General features: G+C 34.8%; 1 protein-coding gene across 1 annotated transcript in view; it reads left to right on the top strand.

Moving 5' to 3' along the window:
• Positions 1 to 27,927, top strand: part of DNAH12 (dynein axonemal heavy chain 12) — a 215,192-nt gene that overhangs the window by 124,743 nt on the left and 62,522 nt on the right. The window contains exons 46-59 of the mRNA XM_041762972.1: positions 216 to 349; positions 1,748 to 1,910; positions 2,950 to 3,030; positions 3,626 to 3,802; positions 5,974 to 6,105; positions 7,871 to 7,960; positions 8,582 to 8,722; positions 10,612 to 10,853; positions 12,128 to 12,275; positions 12,544 to 12,689; positions 21,372 to 21,586; positions 22,805 to 22,997; positions 25,160 to 25,352; positions 26,697 to 26,869. Coding sequence (XP_041618906.1) covers positions 216 to 349; positions 1,748 to 1,910; positions 2,950 to 3,030; positions 3,626 to 3,802; positions 5,974 to 6,105; positions 7,871 to 7,960; positions 8,582 to 8,722; positions 10,612 to 10,853; positions 12,128 to 12,275; positions 12,544 to 12,689; positions 21,372 to 21,586; positions 22,805 to 22,997; positions 25,160 to 25,352; positions 26,697 to 26,869 — 2,228 coding nt within the window. The remainder of the gene's footprint in view (positions 1 to 215; positions 350 to 1,747; positions 1,911 to 2,949; positions 3,031 to 3,625; positions 3,803 to 5,973; positions 6,106 to 7,870; positions 7,961 to 8,581; positions 8,723 to 10,611; positions 10,854 to 12,127; positions 12,276 to 12,543; positions 12,690 to 21,371; positions 21,587 to 22,804; positions 22,998 to 25,159; positions 25,353 to 26,696; positions 26,870 to 27,927) is intronic.

Here is a 27,927-nt window from a genome sequence, read left to right as displayed (position 1 = left end):
ATCCTTGATATGTAAATATCATTGACCCTTCCTTTATATTGTGTTATCTTTAGTTTTAGTATAAAAATATTTATTAGCTCTTTTGCAGATGTACTCGTGACCTCAGCCCACCCAATTCTGTTTTTCCCATTAAGGTTTTAATTTCTTCAACCCCAAATTCTTCTCTCACAGGTGGACTCTTATCATAGGCTTCTTAAGTTTTTCTTTATTTTTAGCCATGGCCTGAAGATGCCCTTGAACTTGTAGCTGTGAAATTCCTAGAAACGCTGGAGCTTACTGAGTTTGAAAGACGAGAGATAGTTCCAATCTGCAAACACTTTCACACTACCATTATGGATCTATCAGAAAGGTTAGTATTAATAAATTTTAGAATGACAATAGTGCCTTATGTTTTAACATGTCTCTTTTTTGTGAAAGCTCAAGATTTCAAAAGGATTTCTATGTCTTCTAAATATTTCTGATCATTTAATTAGGACCAAGGCTTGCAAGTATTGGAAAACTATTTGACCTAGGTTTAAGAAAAAGGGAGAATTTATTATAAAGATACAGGGGTGTCTCACAAAGCTTAAGGGAAAGATTATAGCTGGATCATAGATGTGACTGGAAACAGGAGCTAGAAAGTCATCCTAAATCCAGAAACATTTTTTCTGTTTCTCATCTCTGTTTCTTTCTGGGAATCTGCTTCTTTCTCTTTCTTTGAAGACTGTATTTTCTTTCTCTTTCTTTTTTTGTATTTCTTTGACTTTTTCCAGTTTAATTGAGAGATAATTGATATATAACATTGCATAAATTTAAGATGTACAGCATAACTTTATATATCATATATATATATATAGTGAAGTGATTACTCTATTAAGTTTAGTTAACATCACCTCAATTTTTTTCTTGTGGTGAGAACTTTTAAGATCTACTCTCTTAACAAGTTTCAAATACACACTACAGTATCATTAACTATAGTCACCATGCTACATTACATTCCCAGAACTTATTAACCTCATCATTGGAAATGTGTACCTTTTGACCACATTTACCCAATTTTCCCCCACCCTGCCCCCTGCCTCTGGAACCTCCAATTTGTTCTTCATTTCTATGAATTATTATTATTTTTTTAGGTTTCACATACAAATGAGATCATATGGTATTTGGCAGACTGAGTTTTCTACTTCCCAATGGATATGGAGGAAACTGCCTCTGAATTCTCAGGTTTACTTGTTGCAATTTTAGGTCTAGGCAGACTGATTGGCTCTTTCCACCTCCCTTTGCCAAATTTATTCCAAAATGTGATTAGCCTCATCTGTGTCCAGTGCCCAACCCTGGTCTAATGTTAAGATGGCAAGTCTCATAGAACAAACATTGCTACTGGGGCACTGTATGGAAGTTGCTATATCCTATCTGTGATGCCACTTCCCTAGCTTCACAGTACCTTGGGTCCCTGTATAGCATTAGATCCTCCTGGCTTATGAAACATGTAAAAAGACCTATATCTTGCTATTGTTTACCTACGATACCCATTTTTGGTGATTTGTGCTTTTTAAACACACTTCTGCTATCTGATATTTTGTAGACAAGAAATTAGGATGTGGTTATGTGCAGAATTCTTAGAATGTTATAAAGGTCAAATATGCAGCAACTTCTAAATAAAATTAACCTTTATTCTTATAGGTTTGTTGCTGATGCTGTGCTGAATACACCTCTTACTTTGTGCAACAAATTACTTAGAGTAAGATATGTTATCTTTCTGTCTTAGGTTCTTGCAGGAGCTAGGACGACATAATTATGTTACTGCTACTTCTTATCTTGAACTTATTGCCTCATTTCGACAGCTTTTGACTAAGAGGCGACAAGCTGTCATGGAAGCAAAACAGCGATATGTGAATGGGCTTGACAAACTAGCTTTTGCTGAGTCTCAGGTAAATTTGATGAGCTGCTCAAATGGTAATACATTATGGGAAATATAAGAAATCATAAATAACAAGAGTTATAATTTATCAAGATTATATTATGCGCTAGAGACTGTGTATTATGTGCTTCATACTCATTCCTTCAATTATTCCTCATAACCACTCCAGGAGGTAGACATTTTAATGATCCTCATTTTACAGATGAGTAAAGTGAGTTTTAGAGAAATTCACTAAGGTTCCACACAGACTCAAATATATCCTGTTTCATTCTTTTTTTAAAAAAGATTTTATTTATTTATTCATGAGAGACACACAGAGAGAGGCAGAGACATAGGCAGAGGGAGAAGCAGGCTTCCTATGGGGAGCCCAATGTGGGACTCGATCTCAGGACCCTGGGATCACACCCTGAGCCGAGGGCAGACACTCAACCACTGAGCCATTCAGGTGTCCTTATCCTGTTTTATTCTTGTTTGTTGTTGTTGTTGTGGGAAGCCCAATATGGGGCTTGAACTCACAATATTGAAATTAAGACCTGAGCTGAGATCAAGAGTTGAATGCTCAACCGAATGAGCTACCCCGGAGCCCCTATATTCTTAAGTTTTCAACATTTGGAGAAAATACAATAAGCCTGGGTTGCCTTTTAGTTTTCTTTGTTTTTTATCATAATAGCTGGTTAAATATAAGATTGCATGTGTGTATTTTTAATGAGTCAAGTGCTAGTGATACATATTAGCATTAGTTCAGTATAAGCAACACAGGTTTGAGTGATCCATATGCATTGTATACCATGCACATAGTATAATAGGGGCACCTCAAGTTGCCACCTTCTTTCTATCTGCAGTTCTTCCCTGATAACTGCATTCTCTCACTGTTCTATCATATACTTGGCCATGCCCTCATGGTTTTGTTTATCACATAAAGAACTGGAAGGAAAAGTTAAGGTTTTTCTGGCCGTGATGCCTTATGATACCTTTAACTTTAAATTTTCTGCATTTAGCTTCTGCAGCTCTTGTAGCTATGAAAACTTAATGACAAACTGTCTATTTAGGTTGGAGAAATGAAAATGGAGCTTGTCCAATTACAGCCCAAATTGGAGGAAGCTAAAATTGAAAATGCACATATGATGCAGGTAGAGTATCCTGAGTTTTTTTGAATTAATGTCAGAAAGCAATTGAAATATGTAAAATTAGCCTTGAAAATATGCCTTAATTATTTTGCCACTACTAGATCTTAGGGACCTTACCCTTTTCTACTAAATGGTTATCTCACTGAGTCCCATGTGAGTTGTGTTGATTTGTTTTAAAAGATTTTATTTATTTATTTAGAGTGGGGGAGGGAGGGAGGGAAAGAGAGAAAGAGAGAGAGAGAGAGAGAGAGAGAGAGAGAATAGAGAGAGAATCCCAAGTAGACTCTGTGCTGAGTGTGGAGCCTGACACAGGGATCAATCCCATGACTCCAAGACCATGACCTGAACCAAAATCAATAGTTGGATGCCCAACTTACTGAGCCACCCAGGAGCCCCATTTGTTTTGATTTTGAAGGGAAATGAGAAGCCCATTATCCAGTTAGGTCGCATATACTTGCATTTCTCATTTTGTCCTGGGACCTCCTGCTCTTTGACATGATTTGTTGGATTCCCTAATTTCTAAACATTGTCTTGTTTCTAGGATGAAGAAAGCAGTAGGATGTTGGAAGAACTGTTTTATTTATTTTTATTTCTTTAGGTTATTGAGATAGAATCTGCACAAGTGGAAGCAAAAAGAAAGTTTGTGAAATTAGATGAAGAAATAGCCAGTGGCAAGGCTGAAGAAGCCCAAGTTCTGAAAAACGAGTGTGAGAGTGACCTAGCCGAGGCGATTCCAGCCTTGGAAGCAGCTCTGTCTGCCCTGGATACACTCAAGGCAAGTGTTTGTATGCTACCATGTGTTTCATCAACAAACTAGTAATAGATCCTTGGTTCATAAGGTATGATTCTTTTCCACTGGAGGGTGTTATATCATTTTTGTCCAGTCAACTGAAACTTGCCTCTTCATCATTCCTCTCTAATATGTCATCATCTTATATTTTTGCTGTTCATATGTTATTTATAGTTTTCAATCAGGATATTCCAATGAGAATGGAACAAACGGTCTCCAAGAGGCCAAAGTGATCCTCTACATGGACCAGGAGGCATGAGTGTGGAGCTAGCTACCTCACTGAAGCCTTCTGGATGTGCCTGTACAGAAAAACTTAAAGATCATTTCCAATACAGATGTGGGTGGCAGCTATCTGCATTACACTGCATTGTATATGACTTTTTACAGAGTCTTTAGGCAAGACCAGAACAATCTAACCAAACAGAGCAGAAGAGACAGCTTCAGCTGACTAGGAAGGCCTAGTGTAGAAGGCAGTTCAGGATATTCAGACCCCATTCTTTACCCTTTTCCTCATCCTACTAATATCTATGTAAGATTCCTGACAAGACAGTGAGCTCAAAATTTGACAACCAATGGGAGCAAACTCTATCTGATTTTCAGATACATCAGCCTTCTAGTTATAAGATATATATTATTTTAGGGCAGTTATAGAAACTTCCTAGTGCCTTCACTGTGCTGTGAGCCAGGAATTTAAAACACTGAGCTTATTGTTTTCTTCCTGTTTGTTCTCTGGCACATTTAAAAGCCACATCCTACCCAGTGGTCTTTCTTCATTCTCTCCTTAGACATTTATCACAAAGCCACTCATTCTGGCAAAGCCTTGTTTTAAATAGGCACTCCATTCTAAATGACCATGAGCATTAGTTTAAGTAACCATTTATCACTATGTACCATGGACTTTCAGCATTCCATCTGAAACTTAGAGGATTCTTGATGCTTTCAAACCTTACCAGTTCAGATCATTGATATTAGGTTCCCCTCTCATTGAGAGTTTGTTGCTTGTACCCTTCCTGGTATCAAATACTATATTATATGAAGTAGGCTTCAGTTGCAGAGAAGAGAATTGACTCTATTTTGTATAAGCAGACAAGGATTCTTTAAGGAATTTTGTAAATGGATTGCACAATTATTATTCACAATTATTGTGAAGAAATAGATTGTAGGCTGAGCTGCCAGGAATGATTCACAGAGCCAAATTGGAAATAGTCTACCAGAGGAATGATCCTCTGAGTCAGAAGCCTGCAGAGCTATCCTACAGAGCCATACTACACTCACTGTAATCTATATCAGCAAATGAGATATATTACACCCTGCCCATATCCCAATTTATTCATTCAGAATTCTGGTGTTATTCAAGTGATCTGATGGTGGAACCCAATGACCACACACAACTCTAACTTATGGGGCACTAAGATATATAGTTGTTAGCTTTCCAGCAATTGCAAAGGATGTCAGAAAGATATTGGAGTAGATAATAAGTAAGTGAATCTATTAGGTCTGTCATAACAATATATACCTTTATAGAAAATAAGTTTAAATTAGGATCTACTTCTACTTTCTTTTTTTTTATTTTTTATTTTTTTTTATTAATTTTTATTTATTTATGATAGTCACAGAGAGAGAGAGAGGCAGAGACATAGGCAGAGGGAGAAGCAGGCTCCATGCACCGGGAGCCTGATGTGGGATTCGATCCCGGGTCTCCAGGATCGCGCCCTGGGCCAAAGGCAAGCGCCAAACCACTGCACCACCCAGGGATCCCTACTTTCTTTTTTTTTTAAATAAAACTACTATATTAGCAAATATAGAATTAGTCTATCTAAATTAGGATTCTTAATCTGAGTTCAGTATAGGGGCTTGGTATGTGATTATATGCAAATTTTTTATATATGTGCAAAAATGTATTATTTTCTGGAGGATTCAGTTGTTATTATATTCTCATTAGGATCTTTGAACTCCCAAATGTTTGAAAATCATTGGTCTTAATCTGTGCTAAGCTTAAATTCTCTTTTATTAATCATTTCATAATTATGCAAAGCCCAAAACAATTATAATTTCAAATGAAAACCGATGCTTCATTGTTCTCCAAAGCTATTTTTAAAATTCTCATTATTTAAAAATAAACTAATCTGAAGATAATCTGTTTTCTTTCAATTTAGCCAGCTGACATTACAATTGTGAAATCAATGAAAAATCCTCCATCTGGTGTTAAATTAGTTATGGCTGCTATTTGTGTTATGAAAGATATAAAACCAGAAAAAATTTCGGATCCTTCAGGAACTGGAGGCAAGGTAATAAATAGACAAGATTTAAATCATATTCATGAATGTACAGACTGAGTCTATTAAATGTCAATAGTATCCAGTCCAAGGAAGAAACATTGTTTTCTAGATTGAATGGATTCAGAATAAACTATGGAAAACATTATATGCATGTTTTCCACAGTAAAGCTAAGGCAGCATAGCATCAGAAAAATGTGGTTCCAGTTGCTTCTATTTCTTTTTCTGTCTGCTTAGGTTACCTGCTATCACAGGGTGGGATGGAATGGACACTGAAATATGTGAGCTTCTTCCAGCTAAGATTCTCAAGAATGTGATATATAACCATATAAGTGTTATTTCTGAGCATTCAAAAAATTCTAAGTTAAGCAGTATAGCAGAGTTGTTAAAAGTATGTGTTCTGTATTCAGAAATCCTATCCCACTAGCAGTGTGACCTTGAGCAAGATGTTTAACTTCTGTGGGACTTGAGGATTATTATAGTACCTGCTTCATAAAGTCAATGTGAGGATTAAATTATACATATAGATTTTATGCATATAGGTTATACATGTAGATAGATAATACATATAAAGCTCTTATATATAAAGCTTTATAAAGAGTTAAGTTCACAATAAATGTTAGCTGTTGTTATTACAATTATTATTTAAGGCTATATTCCTTGAAAAGGAAGGTATAGCACCCATCCTAAACTAAATTTATGGACTTATTTTTTTTTCAGGCTTTTATAGTACGTAGGTTTGAATTCCTGAATTGGAGAATTGGAATTTGTGTGTGTATGTGTGTGTGTGTGCATTCTATCCTTTACTGAGATAATAAATAAATAGGCTCTCATCTTAGAAGTCATTCTCATTTACACACACACACACACACACACACACACACCCCTACCTATCAGGCTTCTGGAATTAGAAAAAAAATGTTGGGCTAGTTATCTAATGTTTTTGCTAGCACAAGTACCATGTGCTTTATCCTGTAACTGGCAGAGCAATGTGTAAACCTGGTCTTCTTTTTCTTCTTTCTCTCACCTGGGATGCCTAGTTGGGTGAGGGAGTCATCTATAAGAAAAATGTTTGCTGCCTGTCTTATACTCCCTTTGGGCTGCTATTATAAATTACTATTTCTCACAGTTCTGGAGGCTGGGAATTCCAAGGTCGAGGCTCTAGTAGATTCAGTGTCAGGTGGAAGGGCCACTACCTGGTTTCTAGATGGCCTTCTTTTTGCAGTGTCCTCACAAGGCAGAAGTGGGAGGGAGGTCTCTTTTATAAGGACACTAATCCCATTCATGACCAATCACCTCCCTTTGACCCATTCTCCAAATACCATTACACTGGGGATTGGTTTCAACATATGAATTTTGATGGGGAATTGGGGGACACTCAGTCTATAGAACTACTTTTCTGGCTTGAAAGCATCAAGAGTAAAGGAAAATAAAACTGGAAATAATAAAAATACATTTTTCTTATATGAAATTCTGATGGTGTTTATGCTAGTTACTTTTCTTGTATTTCCTAAAGAGAAATAACTGCATCATTTGCATTTCAATATATAATTTTTATAATGAATTTAACATGTAAGTTTATGTTCATATCTTAAATGTTTGATATGTTTAATATGTTCTTGGGAAGAAGAGTCTTTTTATTTCCAAAGAGATGTAAATTGTTATTTTTAAAGTATATTATTTCTCTGGATAATATACCTTAAGCTTCTGGAAGAAAATTTTATACTGAGCATCTCTAATTATACATCTAATAAGTTTCCATAAATTTTATTTATAGATATTAGATTACTGGGGACCTAGCAAAAAGCTTCTGGGAGATATGAATTTCTTAAGAGATTTGAGAGAATATGACAAAGACAACATTCCAGTGAGTTTCATTGGATTTTTTATATACATATAACTTTGCCAAGGTGTATAAGATCTTTAACATGATACAATATTATATAAAACATTAAATAATAATTTTTAGGATTAAAATAATGCAGGAATGTTATGTTATTGACTATATTATGAATTCTCACAATGCATAAAACCACCCCTTCATACTATTGAAAATCATTTAATGAATTACTGTTTTAGTGTAATATTAACATGAAACATTTCTCTACCTTATAACAGTTCCATAAATCTGAAACACAGATGTATGTGAGATAAAAAATGATCATGCACTTTTGCATCCAAATTTGTATTTATTTATTAATGTTTAATTGTTCTTTCCACTTGTTTCTACATATTTTTCCAATCTCCAAAGGTCTTTTAATTTTTTTGGAAAAAATTTATTCTCTCAAAGTCTGTAATCCTGCATTTTTTGCTCACAAATATGACTTGTGTTTCTATTACAATTAGGCTTATCTTAAAATTATCTCAAAGTACTGACTTTGGTTTTTAAAGACAACATAACTTTTTAATGTAACATTTTACTATGCATGATTTTTTTTCATCTTATGATTGTATGATATATGTTGAGATCAAAATGTTTGTTGTATAGGTGACTGTTATGCAGAAGATACGTGGTGAATACCTAACAAACCCTGAGTTTGATGCTTCTAAGATTGCTAAAGCTTCTTCTGCAGCTGAGGGTCTGTGTAAGTGGATCATGGCTATGGAAGTGTATGACAGAGTTGCAAAGGTATTTTGAGGATCAACTCATTCATTTTCTATTGAAATATTCCTAGAAATTATAATCTATGTATATATTGCCTAGTTAAGAAGTTTCTAAAAGTGAGACTAGAAAGAATTTATTTTGCTGCAGCACAGACATCAGATGTTGAGTACCAAGTAGATGAAGAGAATACTTGTGTATGATATAACCTGGTCTTGGCTAGTGGTAGTGAGTGGTAATGCTGTGGGAACAGGGATGAATTGGCCAGAATGACCTGTACCTATAGAGCCTTGGGGCAAAAGAGAACTAAAGTTTCAGAAGCAAAGAAAAATTCAAAACTTAAAGGGTGAAGGGGCAGATTAAAAATTTGATTCAAAGCATCAGAAGTTAGAAGATCCAGTAGATTTAAGAGGCAGAGCATAGACAATTGAAGTAACACCATGCATAGGTAGGGAATCTTTTATGGAGAATCGTTAAAAGCATTTTGTAAATATGGCTAGCAAAGGACCAGGAAACAGTGGCTTTACCCTCTGTAGCTTGCAGAATTCTACTGAGGGAAGCAGGAAATATAAATAAAAAGGCAGACAAAAATACATGGTAGCATGTATTTAGAATAATCTCAGAGTACAGAATAATTGATGAGGCTGTCACAATTGAAAATATTTTCCTAATAAGGTACCTGTACCTGTAGAGAGGTAGGGATTTTGATTGGTTTCAGGGAAGTAGACTTATCAAAGAAATAAAATTAATTTTATCTGGGATATTCTTCCTTTGAACATCTTGTCCCCTCCCCAAAGCAGGTTTGGGAGCTCTCAACCTAGCTCACTTCCACATGTCTCACATGGCATGAAGCATAGAAGCCAAGGCATTCAGATTCTTTCCTGACTTCCCACGCTACACCTCCACACTACCATTTTAATTCTGATGCAGCTGCCCCATGTTATGGAAGGGTTGAAGGAGATAGTCAGCAAGGTCTCCTCTGAAGTCAAAAGTAGAAAGTGGAGCTTCCTGCTATTTATTTATCATGTTCCCCCTTCAGGATTTTAGCCCAGAGGAGAGAAAACAGGACATTTGGTGTCTGATCCCTGCCTCCTCCTTCCCTCTTTTCCATCAACTTAATTCATGGCAATGAGCCAGAAGATTTAGATCTTCCTTCTTTCAAACTGGCATATATTCTCTTTGGTCATCTTCTAAATTCTTTCTACCAATGACTTAAAATACACTCCTTGATCAAGTTTGGTCACAAACCCCATTCTTGATATATTAATGAACATAATGATATAAGAACTTTAGAAAATCTCCTTTCTCTCAACAAGGTGTGTCTTTTCAAAATTTCTTGAGAAAAATTCAGTTTTCATAGTGAAACTGAACATCAGGCTTTCTTTCTCCTTGTACTTTGTTATCATAGTCTTAATGCCCCCAAGGTAAATGTATTGCCTCAGCCCACTGGGAAGAAAACCACAGATTTGAAAAAGCCATACACACACAAACAGAAGCATATTTGTATATTTGAAACATTTATAATTTCTGCTACATAGTATTCCTTGGTTTTTTTTTTTTTTTGGTAACAGTTGAATGGCAACTTCTCATTATTTTCAGACATTTTGCTATATATGTGTTATTTCCACTATATATTCTAACATTTTGTTAGTCTGGAATAATTCATCTATTTTATAGATGACCATTTGCTGTCCAGAATGTTTTACATATTCTATATGACATATAAATATATTTTTCTTTATTTAGAGAAAAATATGTGTGAGATTTAAGGAAAAGTGTTTATTTTGTATAATTTATTCTTATAAGTAACAAATGTATTTATAATAGTAATTAATCACTTTTCACCCATCATATATATAGAGGATTATTGTAGGTGTCCGTTTTACATAGCACCTGCATATATTGTTCCCAAATAGGTAGTGGCACCCAAGAAAGCCCGCTTAACAGAAGCTCAGAAGTCCCTAGCTGAGATAATGGAGCTTTTGAATCAGAAGAGAGCAGAACTGGCAGACGTAGAATATCATTTGGAAAATTTACAAAGAACGTTTAATGAGAAGACTGAGGAAAAGGCACGTTTAGAAGACCAGGTGGAACTCTGTGCTAAGAAACTTGAAAGAGCCTCAAAACTAATTGGAGGACTGGGTGGAGAAAAATCGAGGTCAGATTTCTACTTATTTTAACAACATTTAAGAAATTCAGGCTTGAATATGTTACTTTCTTTGGGTGTTTATTCTGATTAGTGATTTTTAAATGTCTGGTTTAGAATGTGAGGCATTCAACAAGTTACCTGGCCAGGCTTTTCCAAACAGAATATCAATATCAAGGATGATACTTGCCACTTGTTTCCATTTTTAAAAAAATTAGCAAATAAGGCAAATGATAATTCTTAATCTAAGTGGTGAGTATGTAGGTGATCGTTTTATAATTCTTTCCAATTTTGTGTGTGTTCAAAATTTTTCATAATAAAGTGTGGGGGGAGGAGCAGTGGATATATGGCTCACTTTCTTAAAATTTATTTCAAAGAAGATATAACTGGACTGATCTAACTAAAACAGTTAGCTTTATTCTAATCTGTTTATTTGTACTGACCAGCCAGCTATCTCATTTAGTTATTATATGTGTTGAGTGAGCAGTATGATAAGGTAATAGACCTTTGACAGTACTTTGTAGTGCAAATTAGGTAGTTTTGAAATGCACTTTTTTATTGTAAAGACTTCATGAAATGGAAAAAATACCAACCTTATTAACATTAGTATGCCAGCTTTTGTACAACTTAAATATAATTTTTTTTAAATATATTCTTTTTTTTAATTTTTAATTTTTTTTTTATTTATTTATGATAGTCACAGAGAGAGAGAGAGGCAGAGACATAGGCAGAGGGAGAAGCAGGCTCCATGCACCGGCAGCCCGACGTGGGATTCGATCCCAGGTCTCCAGGATCACGCCCTGGGCCAAAGGCAGGCGCCAAACCGCTGCGCCACCCAGGGATCCCTTAAATATAATTTTTGATAATGAATTGCAAATGTTTATGTTTTACAGACTAACAATAAATACTGAAACAAATAGCAGCACCACAAGGCCAAATCATCCTGGAGAAAGTTTATTAGACGAAATGCTGGCATGTTTTTGTTTTTGTTCTTCCTTATTTTAAAGGGTCAGATCCTGTAAGAAATGCCTAATAATCTAATAATGAAATGTGGATTGTCATTCATATAGCATAGATACATATTATAGCATGTCAGCCCTAGAAGGCACCCAACCTCCTCATTTTATAGATAATAATCCAACATTTCATGGCATTTTGTTATAGAATTTGGACTAGTAAAAAAAAAAAAAGAATTTGGACTAGTAGTCCCTTACTAGTAAGTAGTCTATTACTGTCTTCCATCATTCTCTATGGTGAGACAATTTTGCCTTTGGTTGATCTCACAGGTGGTCTCAGGCTGCAGATGACCTTCAGATAATATATGAAAATTTGACTGGTGATGTTTTAGTATCAGCAGGAGTAATAGCCTATCTTGGTGCTTTCACTTCTGGCTTTCGACAAACATGTACAGAAGATTGGAGCATGTTGTGTAAGGTAATGGTTTTATATTTCATAAGTTTCCTTTTGTATATTCAGAGTATGTGTTGGGGTATTGTGCAGGCAAAGATGGTAATAAGGAGAAAGAGAAGAAATAGCTGAAAGTGTAGGGTCTTGTTTGATCAGTAAAATACTTTTATAGTCCAACTTTCAATTCAGTGTGTTTTTTTGGTTATTAAATAATATCTAATGACAAATCAATAATTTAAAGAATATTTCATCCACCAAGATGAAATAAAACATTAGATATTTTTATTTCTTACAGGAGAAAAGAATTCCATGTTCAGAGGAATTCTCATTGAGTAAGACACTGGGTGATCCAGTAAAAATTAGAGCTTGGAATATTGCTGGATTGCCAACAGATACTTTCTCCATAGATAATGGAGTGATTGTTAATAACTCCAGGCGTTGGTAAGGAACATAAAGTATTTTTCACTTATTTTATCTGAAAGTATTTAAATGTAGAGAAAAGTTGACAGGGCTTTAGAGTAAGAACCCACATACCTACTACCTCCTAGATTCTACCATTAACATTTTATTATTCTTGCTGTTTTATCACATACTTATCCATCCCTCTATCCATCTGTCAACTCATCCTTTGTATACACTTCAACATAAGTTGCAAATATGGTTATACTTTTCCCCCAAATGCTTCAGCATGCATATTATTAACTTAAGTTGTTTTTGTTTGATTGGTTTTTTTCTTTTGAGATAAAATTTATGTATAATGAAATACACAAGAGTTAAGTATACCATTCATGAGTTCCAAAAAAAGTGTACACTTGATACAGATACAGAATATGCCTAACATCCAGGGAGTTTTCTTAGTCTCTTCCCAGTAAATCATCATTCTTACTCCAACGTGGGAAATTATTACTTTATTTTCCACCACAGGTTTGTTTTGCCTATTCTAGAATTTCACATAAACAGAATAATATTGTATATACTCTTTTGTGTAAGGCTTCTTCCACAAAGCACAGCATTCCTATTTTTTTGTTACTAAGTAATATTCCATTGTATAACTATATCACCATCCATTCTCCTATTGATGGACATCTGGGCTGTTTCCAGTTTTGGCTATACACTGTACACATCTTAACTAGGTATTTCTACCTGTTTTTAAGAAACTATAACTTGATATTTTATGCAATTTCGTGGATATCTTTTAATTGCTATCATTGATAGCATAACTGAATTTTTCAGATGGTTTATTATCTTTTTATTTATATCGCTTTGAAAAACTTGACAATTATTCTTTTCTGAGAAATCATTTCCTATAAATGATTATTTATCCATGTTGTCATTTAATTTTAAGTCTTTCCATGGGACTATATCTCAAACATACTATGATAAATAATGTTGAGCTTATAAATTCTTGAGATACTGTTGTAAGTGCCCTATATTCTAAAAAATTCCTATGAGTTAGACATTATTATTATTCCATTTTACAGATGAGGAAATTGAGGCCAAGTGATTTAATGATCTGAAATTTAGTAGATAACTGATCTAATAAATGGTGGAGTCACAATTTTAACCCAGGCAATTTTACTTCCAAATCTTTGTTTTTAATTACTATATGAAGTATGTGGAATAGGATATCACATTCACTGCCTTTAAAACTGTAATGGATATTTTAGTCATCCTGTGGAATATGAGATACATCTAAAGAAATCTTACATTCTGAAAGTCTGAGTTATTGTTCACTTATATTCTTTGGAAGCATCACTAGATACTTTAAGACATCTAAGTTTCCTTTATGTTGAAAGTATTGTTTTAATAAAATAAGGATGTATATGGTCATATTTTGAATGTTTAACTGCTCAAATTTTGCTTGAATGTGAACATCCTTAGTTTGAAACTTCTAGATAATTAGTAAGTTTGTCAAAATCTAAGTATGTTTAGCTATTCAAAAAAATATGTTCTCTGATAGAGCAGGGAAAGTTTTACTTAACAGAATACTATACCCCAAGTTTTTCTAATTCTGTTTAAAACTCTTTTCAATGCATTGGTGGCCACTCAGATTTTTTAAATTGCAGTTCAGAAAACGCTGTTGGTATATCTATATCTTAATTAAAAATGGAGGAAACCAGAGGTTTTAGGGTTGTATGTAAATTGAGGAAAACAGAAACCATAGGTTTTAGGGTTGTATGTAAATTGAGGAAAACAATCTGTCATCTTCTGGCAGAAAGCTGACTCTTCTAATAAAGTAATATTCCAATGGAGTTACCCTTTCTACCTGTTATTTGTGGACCAGCTGGTCAACAGGCTATGAACTAGGTGACTTTAAAGGATTAATCTCCATCCTTGTAGCTCAGACTTCACTTCTTGCCACTTGAGCCCAATCTAGTCATCTATGACTGTCATCTTTGTTGACACCGATATAAGTTGTCGTAAGAGGCTTAGTCTTCTTTCTGTAACTCCTGACAGTAAAACCCAGTAATGTAGCTAGCGTTCACTCTTCTGGTTACTCTATCTTAAGTGTATCTCAGAGAAAGTTTGGGCCACCAGGCCACTGGAAGGTGAAAATTGGTCTGTCTGTCTCTCAGGGTGTAGGAACAATCTTCTGTGTTATTCTCTTCACAGCTGCTTCATTAGTCTATCTCTAATGATGTGATCTCTCTCTGTTCCTCTATGCATATGGCTGTTCACTATGCAAGCCTCAGTTTCTAAGTTTACAAAATACATCAGTTGAAAAATATAGATTAACGAGAACCATCAAGTCAAAATTGGCTTAGCTCGGGAGAAATATCCACCTTAGGTTTAGTCACCTATGGCTTGGAACCAAGCCATTATAGTAACAAACATGGGTGTTGGAGGTCATTAGTGTAGTTCTCAGAAAGAGTCATAAGCTGGGAAAACATTGCACTTTTTACAATTAGGACTCTGGTGCTTGCTTTGTGTGTGTGTGTGTGTGTGTGTGTGTGTGTGTGTGTGTGTGTGTGTATCTTTGGACATGATAAAAAGCAAGGATCTAATTTTACTTTGTTTTTTTTTATAATGCTAGCCATGTACTCCAGCACTGTGTCACTATTTATTGAGGTATTCATCCTTTCCTCATGAATTCATAGTATTACTTTAGTCCCTTTAGTCTTTTTTTTTTCCTTTAGTCTTTTTTTAAGATTATTTATTTTAATTTAAATTCAAATCAATTTGCCAACCCTTTAGTGTTTCTTTTAGTGAAGACTTGTGAATTGGTCTGAAGATGACTTTGTTTTTCTCATTTAAAGAAATTTTTAAGTCAGGTTTATTGAGATATGATTTATATACAATAAAAATCTATAAATTTTAGGTGTACTATTTTATGAATTTTGACTAAGGCTATGATCCTATGATCTCTGCCACAATTAAGATACAGAACATTTCCAACCATTTGAGGATTTTAAATGGAGAGAGGGAATGACATAACTTTTTTTGGTTTTTGTTTTTCAGTTAACATATAAATGACATAATTCTCTTCACTCGTAATCAGAGTGTTTAGATCATTTATACTTAATTATTGATACATTTAGATTTTTAAAAATTTTTACTTATTAGATTTTATTTATTTATTCATGAGAGACACACAGAGAGAGAGGCAGAGACACAGGCAGAGGGAGAAGCAGGCTCCACGCAGGGAGCCGGATGTGGGACTCGATCCCAGGTCTCCAGGATCATGCCCTGGACCGAAGGTGGCACTAAACCGCTGAGCCACCCAGGCTGCCCGATACATTTAGATTTAAATCTGCTGTATTGCTAGTTGTTTTTTGTCTCATTTGTTCTTTTTTTTTTAATAATAAATTTATTTTTTATTGGTGTTCAATTGGCCAACATACAGAATAACACCCATGCTCATCCCGTCAAGTGCCCCCCTCAGTGCCCGTCACCCAGTCACCCCCACCCCTGCCCTCCTCCCCTTCCACCACCCCTAGTTCATTTCCCAGAGTTAGGAGTCTTCATGTTCTGTCTCCTTTTCTGATATTTCCTACCCATTTCTTCTCCCTTACCTTCTATTCCCTTTCACTATTATTTATATTCCCCAAATGAATGAGAACATATAATGTTTGTCCTTCTCCGATTAACTCATCTCACTCAGCATAATACCCTCCAGTTCCATCCACATTGAAGCAAATGGTGGGTATTTGTCGTTTCTAATGGCTGAGTAATATTCCATTGTATACGTAAACCACATCTTCTTTATCCATTCATCTTTCAATGGACACCTGGACACCGAGGCTCCTTCCACAGTTTGGCTATTGTGGACCTTGCTGCTAGAAACATCGGGGTGCAGATGTCCCAGCGTTTCATTGCATCTGTATCTTTGGGGTAAATCCCCAGCAGTGCAATTGCTGGGCATTTGTTCTTTATTCCTTTTATCTCTTGTTCCCCACCTGGCTTTGGAGTCATTGAAATTTTTTTATTATTTCATTGGCTTATTTGTTATATACTCCTTATTTTTAGTCTTTGCTCTAGAGCTTACAATATACCTTTTCAATTTAACACTGAATACTTTCAAATAATATACTACTACACATATAGCATAGGAATCTTTCAACAGTATAATTCCAGTATCTTTTCTATTGTGGTGTTGTTGCATATTTTACTTTATCATATGTCATAAATCTTACAATACATTGTTACTCTTTTTGCTTTAGACAATAATTTATCTGTTAGAGTGATTAAATATAAGGAAAAAAGTCTTTTATATTTCCTTTGTTTTTTTCCCTCCTATTTTTGGACCTCTTCATTTCTTTGTGTTTCTGTCTGATTTTATATTTCTTCTGCCTGAATATTTTTTTTATTTCTTATTTTTTCTAAAGAATATTTTTGGCAGTTCCTTATGTAGGTCTGTTGACAATTCACTCAGCATTTTTTCTCTCTTTCATCTTCATTTTGAAAGCTATTTTTTGCTGGGTTTAGAATTCTGAAGTGACAGGTTTTCAGGTATTTTTTTTTCCTTTAAGGATGTCATTCCATTGCTTCTGGCTTGCATGATGAAAGTCTAAGTCTCATTTTAGTTCCTCTTTATGTAATGTGTCTTTTTTTCTGCTGACAATTTTCAAATTTTTATCTTTTGTTTTCAGCAGTTTATAACCAATTATTACTGTGCTTATTCATGATATCTAGAGTTTGTCTGTTTATAATATTGTATGGTAATCAAAGCAGTGCAGACTCTAGCGTCAGGATATTTGAATTCAAATTTTCCCCTATCACTTTCTGTCTTGAGATTTTGGTAACTTACTTGACCTCTCAATGCTTCAGGTGCCCCACCTGTAAGTGGGGATGATAATTACTCCTACCTCATAGAAATGTGAGAAAGTGCCCAATATACAATAAGTCCTCAATAAATGTTAGTCTTTAAAAATAATTATCTTCAGATTCCTCATTTTAATGTGTCTATATCTCAAAATCAGACTTTGTTTACATTTTAACCACAAAGAAATTACTTTGCTGCTTTATTAAACTGTCATCTGGCCACTTAACAGCAAAATTTCCCCCCAGATTACTTTCTCTGTCAGAAGCATAGATGGATAATGCTTTTAATTCAGATTTCCCAAGGATCTCAAAGGTAGGCTAGCATACCACTGTCATACTAGTAAGGTTTGCTTGAAGTACAGATGCTATGGTGGGCCTCATCTCTCTAGATACAACTCAATTTTCCAATTATATATTTAATATTCACATAAGAGTATATTAAGTAGGAATTTTAGATATCTTTTAGAATAAACAACAATCTCTAAACATTGTATTACCAAGAACATTTATGCATTACTAAGAACATTGATTAGCATTAAATGTTAATTTACAAAAATTGTTACTTTTTTGTAAGGGAATAAGCAATACTATATTTTTCCAATAATAAGGATATATAAGGATGAAACTAGTCCCTTTAAACAAGGCCTTGAAAGGTATTAAAAGCATCTCGTCAATTTTTAAGCAGTCATATGCTGAATAACTTTCTCATTTCCAGAATACTTTTTCACTGTTTGCTATGATAGCAAAAGTAAATTTTAACTAGTATCTGGACCTTTTTTTATTTTAATAGGATTTTGGCACAGTTTGAGCTGGGAAAGAAAACAGCTAGTTAGCTACTAATTAGATTGTTTTGTCTTTTTTTTTCCTTTTAAAATTTTTATTTAAATTCTAGTTAGGTAACATACAATGTAATACTAGTTTCAGGTGTAGAATTTAGTGATTCATCACCTGCATACATTTCTCCAGTGCTCATCACAGCAATTTCCCTCCTTAATTCCCATCACATATTTAACGCATTCTCCTACCCACCTTCTCTCTAGTAACCTTCATTTGTTTTCTATAGTTCTCTATAGTTAACAGTCTGTTTCCTGGTTTGCCTCTCCCCACTCCCAGCCCCATGTTCATCTATTTTGTTTCTTAAATTCCACATGGGAGTGAAATCATATGGTATTTGTCTTTCTCTGACTTATTTCACTTAGCATAATACTCTCTGGCTCCATCCACATTAATACAAATGGCAAGGTTTCATCCTTTTTTATGGCTGAATAATATTTCAGTATGTGTGTGTGTACATACATGACGTCTTTATCCATTCATTAGATGATGGGCATTTGGGCTCTTTCCATAATTTGGCAATTGTTATAATGCTGCTATAAACATTGGGGTGCATGTATCCCTTCAAATCAGTATTTTTGTATCCTTTGGGTAAATACCTGGTAGTGTAATTGCTGGATCATATGGTAGTTCTATTTTTAACTTTTTGAGGAATTTCCATTCTGTTTTCCACAATGGCTGCACAACTTGGCATTCCCACCAACAGTTAAGAGGGTTCCCCTTTCTCCATATCCTTGCCAACAACTATTGTTTCCTGTGTTGTTAATTTTAGCCATTCTGACTGACGTGAGGTGGTATCTTATCATTTTGATTTGTATTTCCCTAATGATGAGTGATGTTGAGCATCTTTTCATGTGTCTGTTAGCCATTTGTGTGTCTTCTGCCCATTTTTTTAAATTTTTTTTTTAATTTTTATTTATTTATGATAGTCACAGAGAGAGAGAGAGGCAGAGACATAGGCAGAGGGAGAAGCAGGCTCCATGCACCGGGAGCCTGATGTGGGATTCGATCCCGGGTCTCCAGGATCGCGCCCTGGGCCAAAGACAAGCGCCAAACCGCTGCGCCACCCAGGGATCCCTTCTGCCCATTTTTAAACTAGATTATTTGGTTTGGGGGCATTGGGTTTTATAAGTTCTTTTTTTTTTTAGTTTTATAAGTTCTTTTTTTATATAATAAATTTATTTTTTATTGGTGTTCAATTTACCAACATACAGAATAACACCCAGTGCTCATCCCGACAAGTGCCCCCCTCAGTGCCCATCACCCATTCACCCTCACCCCCCGTCCTCCTCCCCTTCCACCACCCCTAGTTCATTTCCCAGAGTTAGGAGTCTTTATGTTCTGTCTCCCTTTCTGATATTTCCCACAGATTTCTTCTCCCTTCCCTTATATTCCCTTTCACTATTATTTATATTCCCCAAATGAATGAGAACATATAATGTTTGTCCTTCTCCAATTGACTTACTTCACTCAGCATAATACCCTCCAGTTCCATCCACGTTGAAGCAAGTGGTGGGTATTTGTCATTTCTAATGGCTGAGTAATATTAATATATTTTGGATACTAGCCCTTTATCTGATATGTCATTTGCAAATATCTTCTATTCTGAAGGTTGCCTTTTAGTTTTGTTGATTATTTCCTTCACTGTGCAGAAGCTTTTTATCTTGATAAAGTCCCAATAGTTTATTTTTGTTTTTGTTTCCCTTGCCTCAGGAGACATATCTAGTAAGAAGTTGTGACGGCCAATGTCAAAGAGGTTACTGTCTATGTTCTTCTCTAGGATTTTGATAGTTACCTGTATCACATTTAGCTCTTCCCTCCATTTTTAATTTATTTTTGTTTATTATATAAGAAAGTGGTCAAGTTTCATTCTTTTGCATGTTGCTGTCCAGTTTTCCTAACACCGTTTATTGAAGAGATTGTCTTTTTTCCATTCTTTCCTGCTTTGTCAAAAATTAGTTGGCCATATAGTTGTGGATTCATTTGTGGATTTTCTATTCTGTCCCATTGATACATGTGTCTCTTTTTGTGCCAGTGCCATACTGTCTTCATCACTACAGCTATAGTATAACTTGAAGTCCAGAACTGTGATGCCTCCTCCAGCTTTGCTTTTCTTTTTTAAGATTGCTTTGGCTATTTGGGGTCTTTTGTGGTTTCATACAAATTTTAGGATTGTTTTTTCTGGCTCTGTGAAAAATACTGATTATTTGTCTTTTAGAAAGGAAAGAAAAAATTTTAAAAAGCATTATCTGATAATAATTGATTAAAAAGATTTTTTTTTTGTAGGCAAAGGAAAAGAGGATTTTATCCCTAGAAGTTGAAACAGAAAGACAATGTCTGAGAAAGTCAAACAACTTGAGACAAAAAGTCTCCTTTCTGGAGTAACTCTTTATAAAGATGATTTAATGCACTGTACTGAATATAAAAGGAACCTAAGACAGTCAGTACTATAACTGAGGAAGAGGAAAGCATGTCAGATTTTAAATATCTGAAACCATGAATTATTTGTTCTTGAACCCAAAGCCTTTACCATAATTACATAGAAAAATTTACCAAATAGATCTCAAATATATACCAGATAAAATTTGGAAACTTAGTTTCTCATAACTTGAGGAAATCCACTATAGGCTAGTGGATCTCTTATTTTAAATTTTTATCAAATAAATAGGTTTATTTTTATATTATGTTAATAGATGTCATTTATTAAGACTACCACGAAGACCATGCATTATATTGGAAAGAACACAGCTTACAGATTCACAAGATTCTCCTTGTGACATTGAACTAGTTTTGGAAATTTGAACAAAGTACTCCCAGAGACTGAATTTCCTCATTTCAAAAACAAATGACAATAAAACTCATTTAAAAGTAAATCTCTTCTTTCTTATAAAGATTAATACTGATTTCTTTGTGAAACACTTTGCATTTGTACAGATTGATGGTGATGTTTGTTATTTAAAATACATAATTTTAAAGAAATATCAACATCTATTTGTTTCCTTCACAATGTTTCTTATTATATTCTAGGCCTTTAATGATTGACCCTCAGGGTCAAGCTAATAAGTGGATCAAAAACTCTGAAAAAGAAAATCAGCTTAGTGTTATTAAGCTATCTGATTCAGACTATATGAGAACATTGGAAAATTGTATTCAGTTTGGAACTCCACTTCTATTAGAAAATGTTGGCGAAGAACTGGACCCATCTTTGGAGCCTTTACTACTTAGACAAACTTTCAAGCAAGGTAGAAGTTAATTTATATTAGTTGGTAGAACTGAAAGATGGTTCAATGATCTTTGAGGCAAAAAAAAAAAAACCACTACATAAATTCAAGGATAATGTTAATAACTCAGAACTTCTGTGTCATCGTTATGTGTGAAAGGAATTTAGAACGAAATGAATTTTGGTTGGATAATCTAAAATAAATATCTTGCCCTCTGTTCATTATGTTAACCTCTGTTATCTAGACTGCTTTTCAGTGAGAACATAAAGAAGTTAAAGCCAATTTGAAATCCCTTTGTCTTGTGACCATGGAGCTCACACAGCCCATTATTATGAATAGTAATGGTTAATGTGGACTAAACTTGACTTTAAGTTAAACAGTACTCACCTCACATCTCTCTACTTCAAAAATTTTATCTCTGCCAAACTCTAATACTTTCTTTATATTTTCTTGGCTCTTAGTTTTTGTTTAAATTCTAGTTAGTTAACATATAGTATAATGTTGGTTTCAGGAGTAGAATTTAGTGATTCATCACTCATATATAACACCCAATGCTCATCACAGGGCCGTCCTTAATACCCATCACTCATTTTGCCCATCCTCAGCGCACATTTCTTCCAGCAATCCTCAGTTTGTTCTCTATAGTTAAGAGTCTCTTATGGTTTGCCTCTTTCTCTTTTTTCCCCCCTTTCCCTATGTTCATCTGTTCTGTTTCTTAAATTCCACATATGAGTGAAAGTATATGGTATTTATCTTTCTCTGACATATTTTGCTTAGCATAATATACTATAGCTCCATCCGTATCATTGCAATGGTAAGATTTCATTCTTTTTGATGGCTGAGTAATATTCCATTATATATATATACCACATCTTAATCCATTCATCAGTTGATGGATGTTTGGACTCTTTCATAAACTTTAGTACTTTGAAGAGCTTAATTCATATAAAAATAATCTTGGAATCATGATTGAAAATTGATGGAGGAGGTAAGATCAAAAGGAATCTTGATTTAGAAGGCTCCCTGACAACCAGAGAAAATGTCTTATGCCACCCCAGAATGAATGAACCCTGCTATGTAATTGCTTTCTTGCCTCTATGTCTGTGACTTCGTCATATCTCTATTCTATTTTAAATTACTTTAGGACCCTTTATTTGTAGCCTAGGAACAGCCTTAATATAGAAGGAGGGGCTATACAACTCTGGCCTACTTATCATGCATTTGCTTTCTGAAATATAGGTGGCATTGATTGCATCAGACTTGGTGAGGTCACTATTGAGTATTCCTTTGATTTCAAGTTTTATATCACCACAAAACTGAGAAATCCACACTTTATGCCAGAACTGGCTACAAAGGTATCTTTGCTAAATTTCATGATAACTCCAGAAGGACTTGAAGATCAGTTACTAGGTATTGTTGTTGCAAAGGAGAGGTATGTATTTTCTTATATGCTTCCAGATGGTTTAGAGAGGAATATTTGTAGGCCATTAATACTTTTGTTGTGTGATTATTTCAAAAACTTATCAAATTTTACATTTTGTTATTATAAATTAAGTATATAGTACTTTAAAATAACCATTCTTGGGATCCCTGGGTGGCGCAGCGGTTTGGCGCCTGCCTTTGGCTCAGGGCGCGATCCTGGAGACCCAGGATCGAATCCCACGTCGGGCTCCCGGTGCATGGAGCCTGCTTCTCCCTCTGCCTGTGTCTCTGCCTCTCTCTCTATCTCTCTGTGACTATCATAAATAATAAAATAAATAAAATTTAAAAAAATAAAATAACCATTCTTGGAGTGGCTGGATGGCTCAGTTGGTTAAGAATCCAACTCTTGATTTTGGCTCAGGTCATGATCTCAGCCTCTTGAGATCAAGGCCCATTTCAGTCTCCATGCTGAGCATGGAGCCTGCTTAAGATTCTGTCTCTCACTCTTCATCTACCACTCCCCCCTACTCACAAGCATGCTTGCTTCCTCTCTCTCTTAAGAAAAAAAAGTAAAATTGCCACTCTAAGAACAAGTGAGTTAAAAGCCAACCATATTATATTTGACTCTTAGTATTAGTAGTAGGATTCAGGAGACATACCATGACTTCTGAGTTGTATCTGATTAAGGCAAAAAAGTTCACACAGAAGAATATATACTGTAGACAAAATCAGAAATATGTTCAAAGACTTAAATGCAGGATATCAATGAAATATTTGAATAATACAGTGAAATAATAAAAGAATGATTTTTTTATAATAAATTTATTTTTTATTGGTGTTCAATTTACCAACATACAGAATTACACACAGTGCTCATCCCGACAAGTGTCCCCCTCAGTGCCCGTCACCCATTCACCCCCACCCCCCGCCCTCCTCCCCTTCCACCACCCCTAGTTCGTTTCCCAGAGTTAGGAGTCTTTATGTTCTGTCTCCCTTTCTGATATTTCCCACACATTTCTTCTCCCTTCCCTTATATTCCCTTTCACTATTATTTATATTCCCCAAATGAATGAGAACATATAATGTTTGTCCTTCTATAATAGAATGATTGATGAAATACTTAGATAAGAATGAAAAAGCAGGATACAAAATTATGCATGGTATGGATAATATTTTGTAAAAAAATATAGTTAATGTATGAATGAATATATATATATTGAAAAAATTGAAAAAAATTTCATATTGAAATTTGAATATTCATATATTGAAAAAAAATTTCATATATATATGAAAAAAATATATTGAAAAAAAATATATATATATTGAAAAAATTAGGGAGGGAATATGCCAGAATGTTAGCAGTGATCATCTCTGAGGATGATAAGATCATGGGTAACTTATTTTTTCATTCTTTATATATTTTTCTATTACTAGCATGTGTTATGTTTTTTAAAAGAGAAAATATATTAAGATATTTGATAGGGCTAGTAGTAAAGAATTGTTTCCTGATGGAAATCTTTGATTCCACTTGGAGCTTCACACAACATTATCAGTCTATTTCATGAAATCAAATTATAAGTGAAATTATGTAATCCATAAAGTGCCTTAGTTACTTCTAATGTTTGAATCCTACTTGCATAGTATCCAAGATAGAACCAAGTCCTAACATTCTAAAACATCGTGAATTATGTTATTTTGAAGTCTTATACTGTCTTTGTGAAGACTGTAAGTGCCAGTTTTGTCTTCTTCTTGAAAGGGCAATTGTATGACAAGTCTTCTTTTCTGTTCCTGTGGAAGACATACATAATGAAAATAACACTGAATATGACAAAACCAAGGAGTAGATAAAAAGTTGACTATTGTGTTTCTTCTCCAGTTCCTATCCTCACATAACCATCTCAGCCATATGGATAAATTTAACACGTTCTTAGATTTACTGTGGTACATTTTACTGCCACATTTTACATACATGCAATTGATGATCATTTTTTTTTGCTCAAATAATCATTCGTATGGAAATAACCTTTTTCCTTAGGATAAAGTTTGTGCTACATATCTTTGTGTTACATGTCTATAAAATTATTTCTCTACAAAATTGTGATATCTAATATTCAGATATGATTTTAGATAAACTACTCCAGATTTAGACTAAATGTTTCTCTATCTTTTTAGACCAGAGTTAGAAGAGGAACGAAATGCCCTTATTCTTCAGTCTGCAGCTAATAAGAAACAGCTAAAAGATATAGAGAAGAAAATTTTAGAAACACTATCATCTTCAGAAGGGAACATTTTAGAAGATGAAAGTGCAATTAAAGTTTTAGACTCTGCTAAAATGATGTCCAATGAGATAACAAAGAAACAGCAGGTGAAAAGAGAATCCTAGCAATCTTTTGATCCTTTTTCAGTTTGCTCCTAGTATAATTTGGGAGAAAGTTTGTTTGCAAGGAGCAGAAGCCTATTCAAATTAGCCCACATAAGAAAGATACAAGGGCAGCATAAGGAATATAGTCAATGATAATATAATAGTGTCTTATACTGACAGATGGTCTACACTTGTGGTGAACACAGCATAATGTATAAACTTGTCCAATCACTATGTCGCACACCTGAAACTAATGTAACATTGTGTGTCAACTATACTCAAAAAAAAGAAAAGAAAAGAAAAGATACAAGGGGGCATTTTCCCAATTACAGAGGTATATACAGGTATATACTTTCAAGAATAATGGAAAGTTTCTATGCTCTTTGTGTAATATTGTGTAGTCTTCATCTGTGCCTCTCTGCTCCATAAGAAGGCTAGTTTCTCCTGTAAAACATTTGTATCTGGTCCTTGCATGGAGAAACCAAATTTGGTTCCATTACCTTTTATTAGCACTAGTGCCCAGTACCACTTGACTTCCGTTTTTGAGGCTCTTATAAGTTCTAATTCTCTAGTGGGAAAAATTGATTTAGCTAATCTTGGGTCCATTTCTATCTTTACCTCCTGATTGAGTCAGCTACAAATGAGATTATTCAGTATAAACATGATACACAACAGTCTGTGGATAGTGTGTCCAAAGGAGAAGTGGTTTAGATAAGTGCTTTATACCTTTTTCCTATAGAATAGCAATCTATCAGAAGGAGTTACCAGTTGAAGAACTTGTTATCTTGGAGAATTTTTTTCTTTGCAGGTCAAATATTAACAGCCCTATTATGTCCAGAAAGTTAAACATATGAGAAGCTACTTTTAATGTATAACACCATCAGCTAGGAAATATTTCTGAATATCTACTTTGCCAGACTTTGTGCGGGGTTCTGATGCACATGTTGATACCTTAAACATACACATGTGCACATTCTCTATCTGACCTATTAAAATAAAAAAAGATGAGTGACTATAGTAGACACATGTCAGATTCAGGCAAAGAATAAGCAAAGATTGACAACTCTGGTATTCCCCAAACAAGAAACATAACCTTAAACTATTTTTCATTCTTTGTTATCCTCCCTCTCATCTTCCTCTTCCCTCCCTTCCTAGTTCTTTCCTTCCTTTTCCTTTCTTTCTTTCCAACTTTTAGCATAATAATAAGTCTTTTCTTATAAACTCTTCCTCTTTAATTATGTCATTGAGTTGGGGGCTATTTTTTAAATATAAACTTTATTATATAAAAAATAAATAATCCAAAAACACATTTCCTATGTCTTAATCCTGATTTTTCTCTTCTTCTAGATTGCAGAAAAGACAGAACTCAAAATAGCAGAGTCTCGAGAAGGCTACAGACCCATTGCTAAACATTCATCAGTATTATTCTTCAGCATTGCAGACCTGGCTAACATTGATCCCATGTACCAATACTCTCTCACCTGGTTTGTCAACCTTTATATCAACTCTATTCATGACAGGTAAACATTTTCTAGCTTCATTTATCCTCCCTCAGTTGGATTTTCACCATCCTTTCCATAAAAATATACATAACTTTTTTCTTTAAAAAAAAAAAAGATTTTATTTTTTTGCAAGAAAGAGAGAAAGAGCACGAGCAGGGGCAGAGGGAGAGAGGGAAAGCAGGCCCCCTGCTAGCAGGGAGACTGATGAAGGGCTCAATCCCAGGACCCTGGGATCCTGACCTAAGCTGAAAGCAGATGCTTAACAGACTAAGCCACCCAGGGACCCCATTAACTTTGTTTCTTATTATGTAATATGTATTCATTATGGAACATTTAAAAATATGGAAAAGTTGAAGGGCACCTCTGTGGTACAGTCCATTAGGCATTTAACTCTTGGTTTTGACTCAGGTTGTGATTTCAGGGTCATGAGGTTGAGCCCAGCATGGGGCTCTGCACTCAGCTGGGAGTCTGCTTGAGATTCCCTCTCTGCCTCTTCCTCTGCCCCTCCTGCCCATGCTCTCTCTTTCTCTAAAAAAAAAAATTGAATAAATCTTTTAAAAAATATATGGAAAAGTTGAAAAAGAGAAAGTCTCTTTTTTTATTCTAAGTTTTGTTTCACCCCTACTCAAGATGTAGGCATAGAAGGATTAGTTTTAGTCCTTCCCCCACCTCTTAAATATTTTAATATGGCACTTATCTTTGCTGGCAACTCCAGTACCTTTCTCCACCCTTGAAAACAAAAAGTTTCAGTCCCAGGGTGCCTTTCTGGCTCAGTCAGTACAGCATGCAACTCTTGATCTCAGTTTGTGAGTTTGAGCTCCGCATTGGGTGTAGAGATTACTTTAAAAAATCTTAAGGAGTGCTGAGTGTCTCAATCAGTTAAGCCTCTGCCTTCAGCTCAGGTCATGATCCCAGGATCCTGGGATTGACTCCATGTCCTGTTCCGTTTGGTGAGGAGTCTGCCTCTCCCTTTCCCTTTGCCTCTCCCCTTGCTTGTGCTCTCTCACATGCTCTCTCTCTCTCTCAACTAAATAAATAAAACCTTTTAAAAAATAAAATCATAAATAAATAATATT

The sequence above is a fragment of the Vulpes lagopus genome, chromosome 7 (genome assembly GCF_018345385.1).
Source record: "Vulpes lagopus strain Blue_001 chromosome 7, ASM1834538v1, whole genome shotgun sequence".
Lineage (NCBI taxonomy): Eukaryota > Metazoa > Chordata > Mammalia > Carnivora > Canidae > Vulpes > Vulpes lagopus.
Note: the sequence above shows the minus strand (reverse complement) of the source record. Positions and strands in the feature narration are given on the sequence as shown.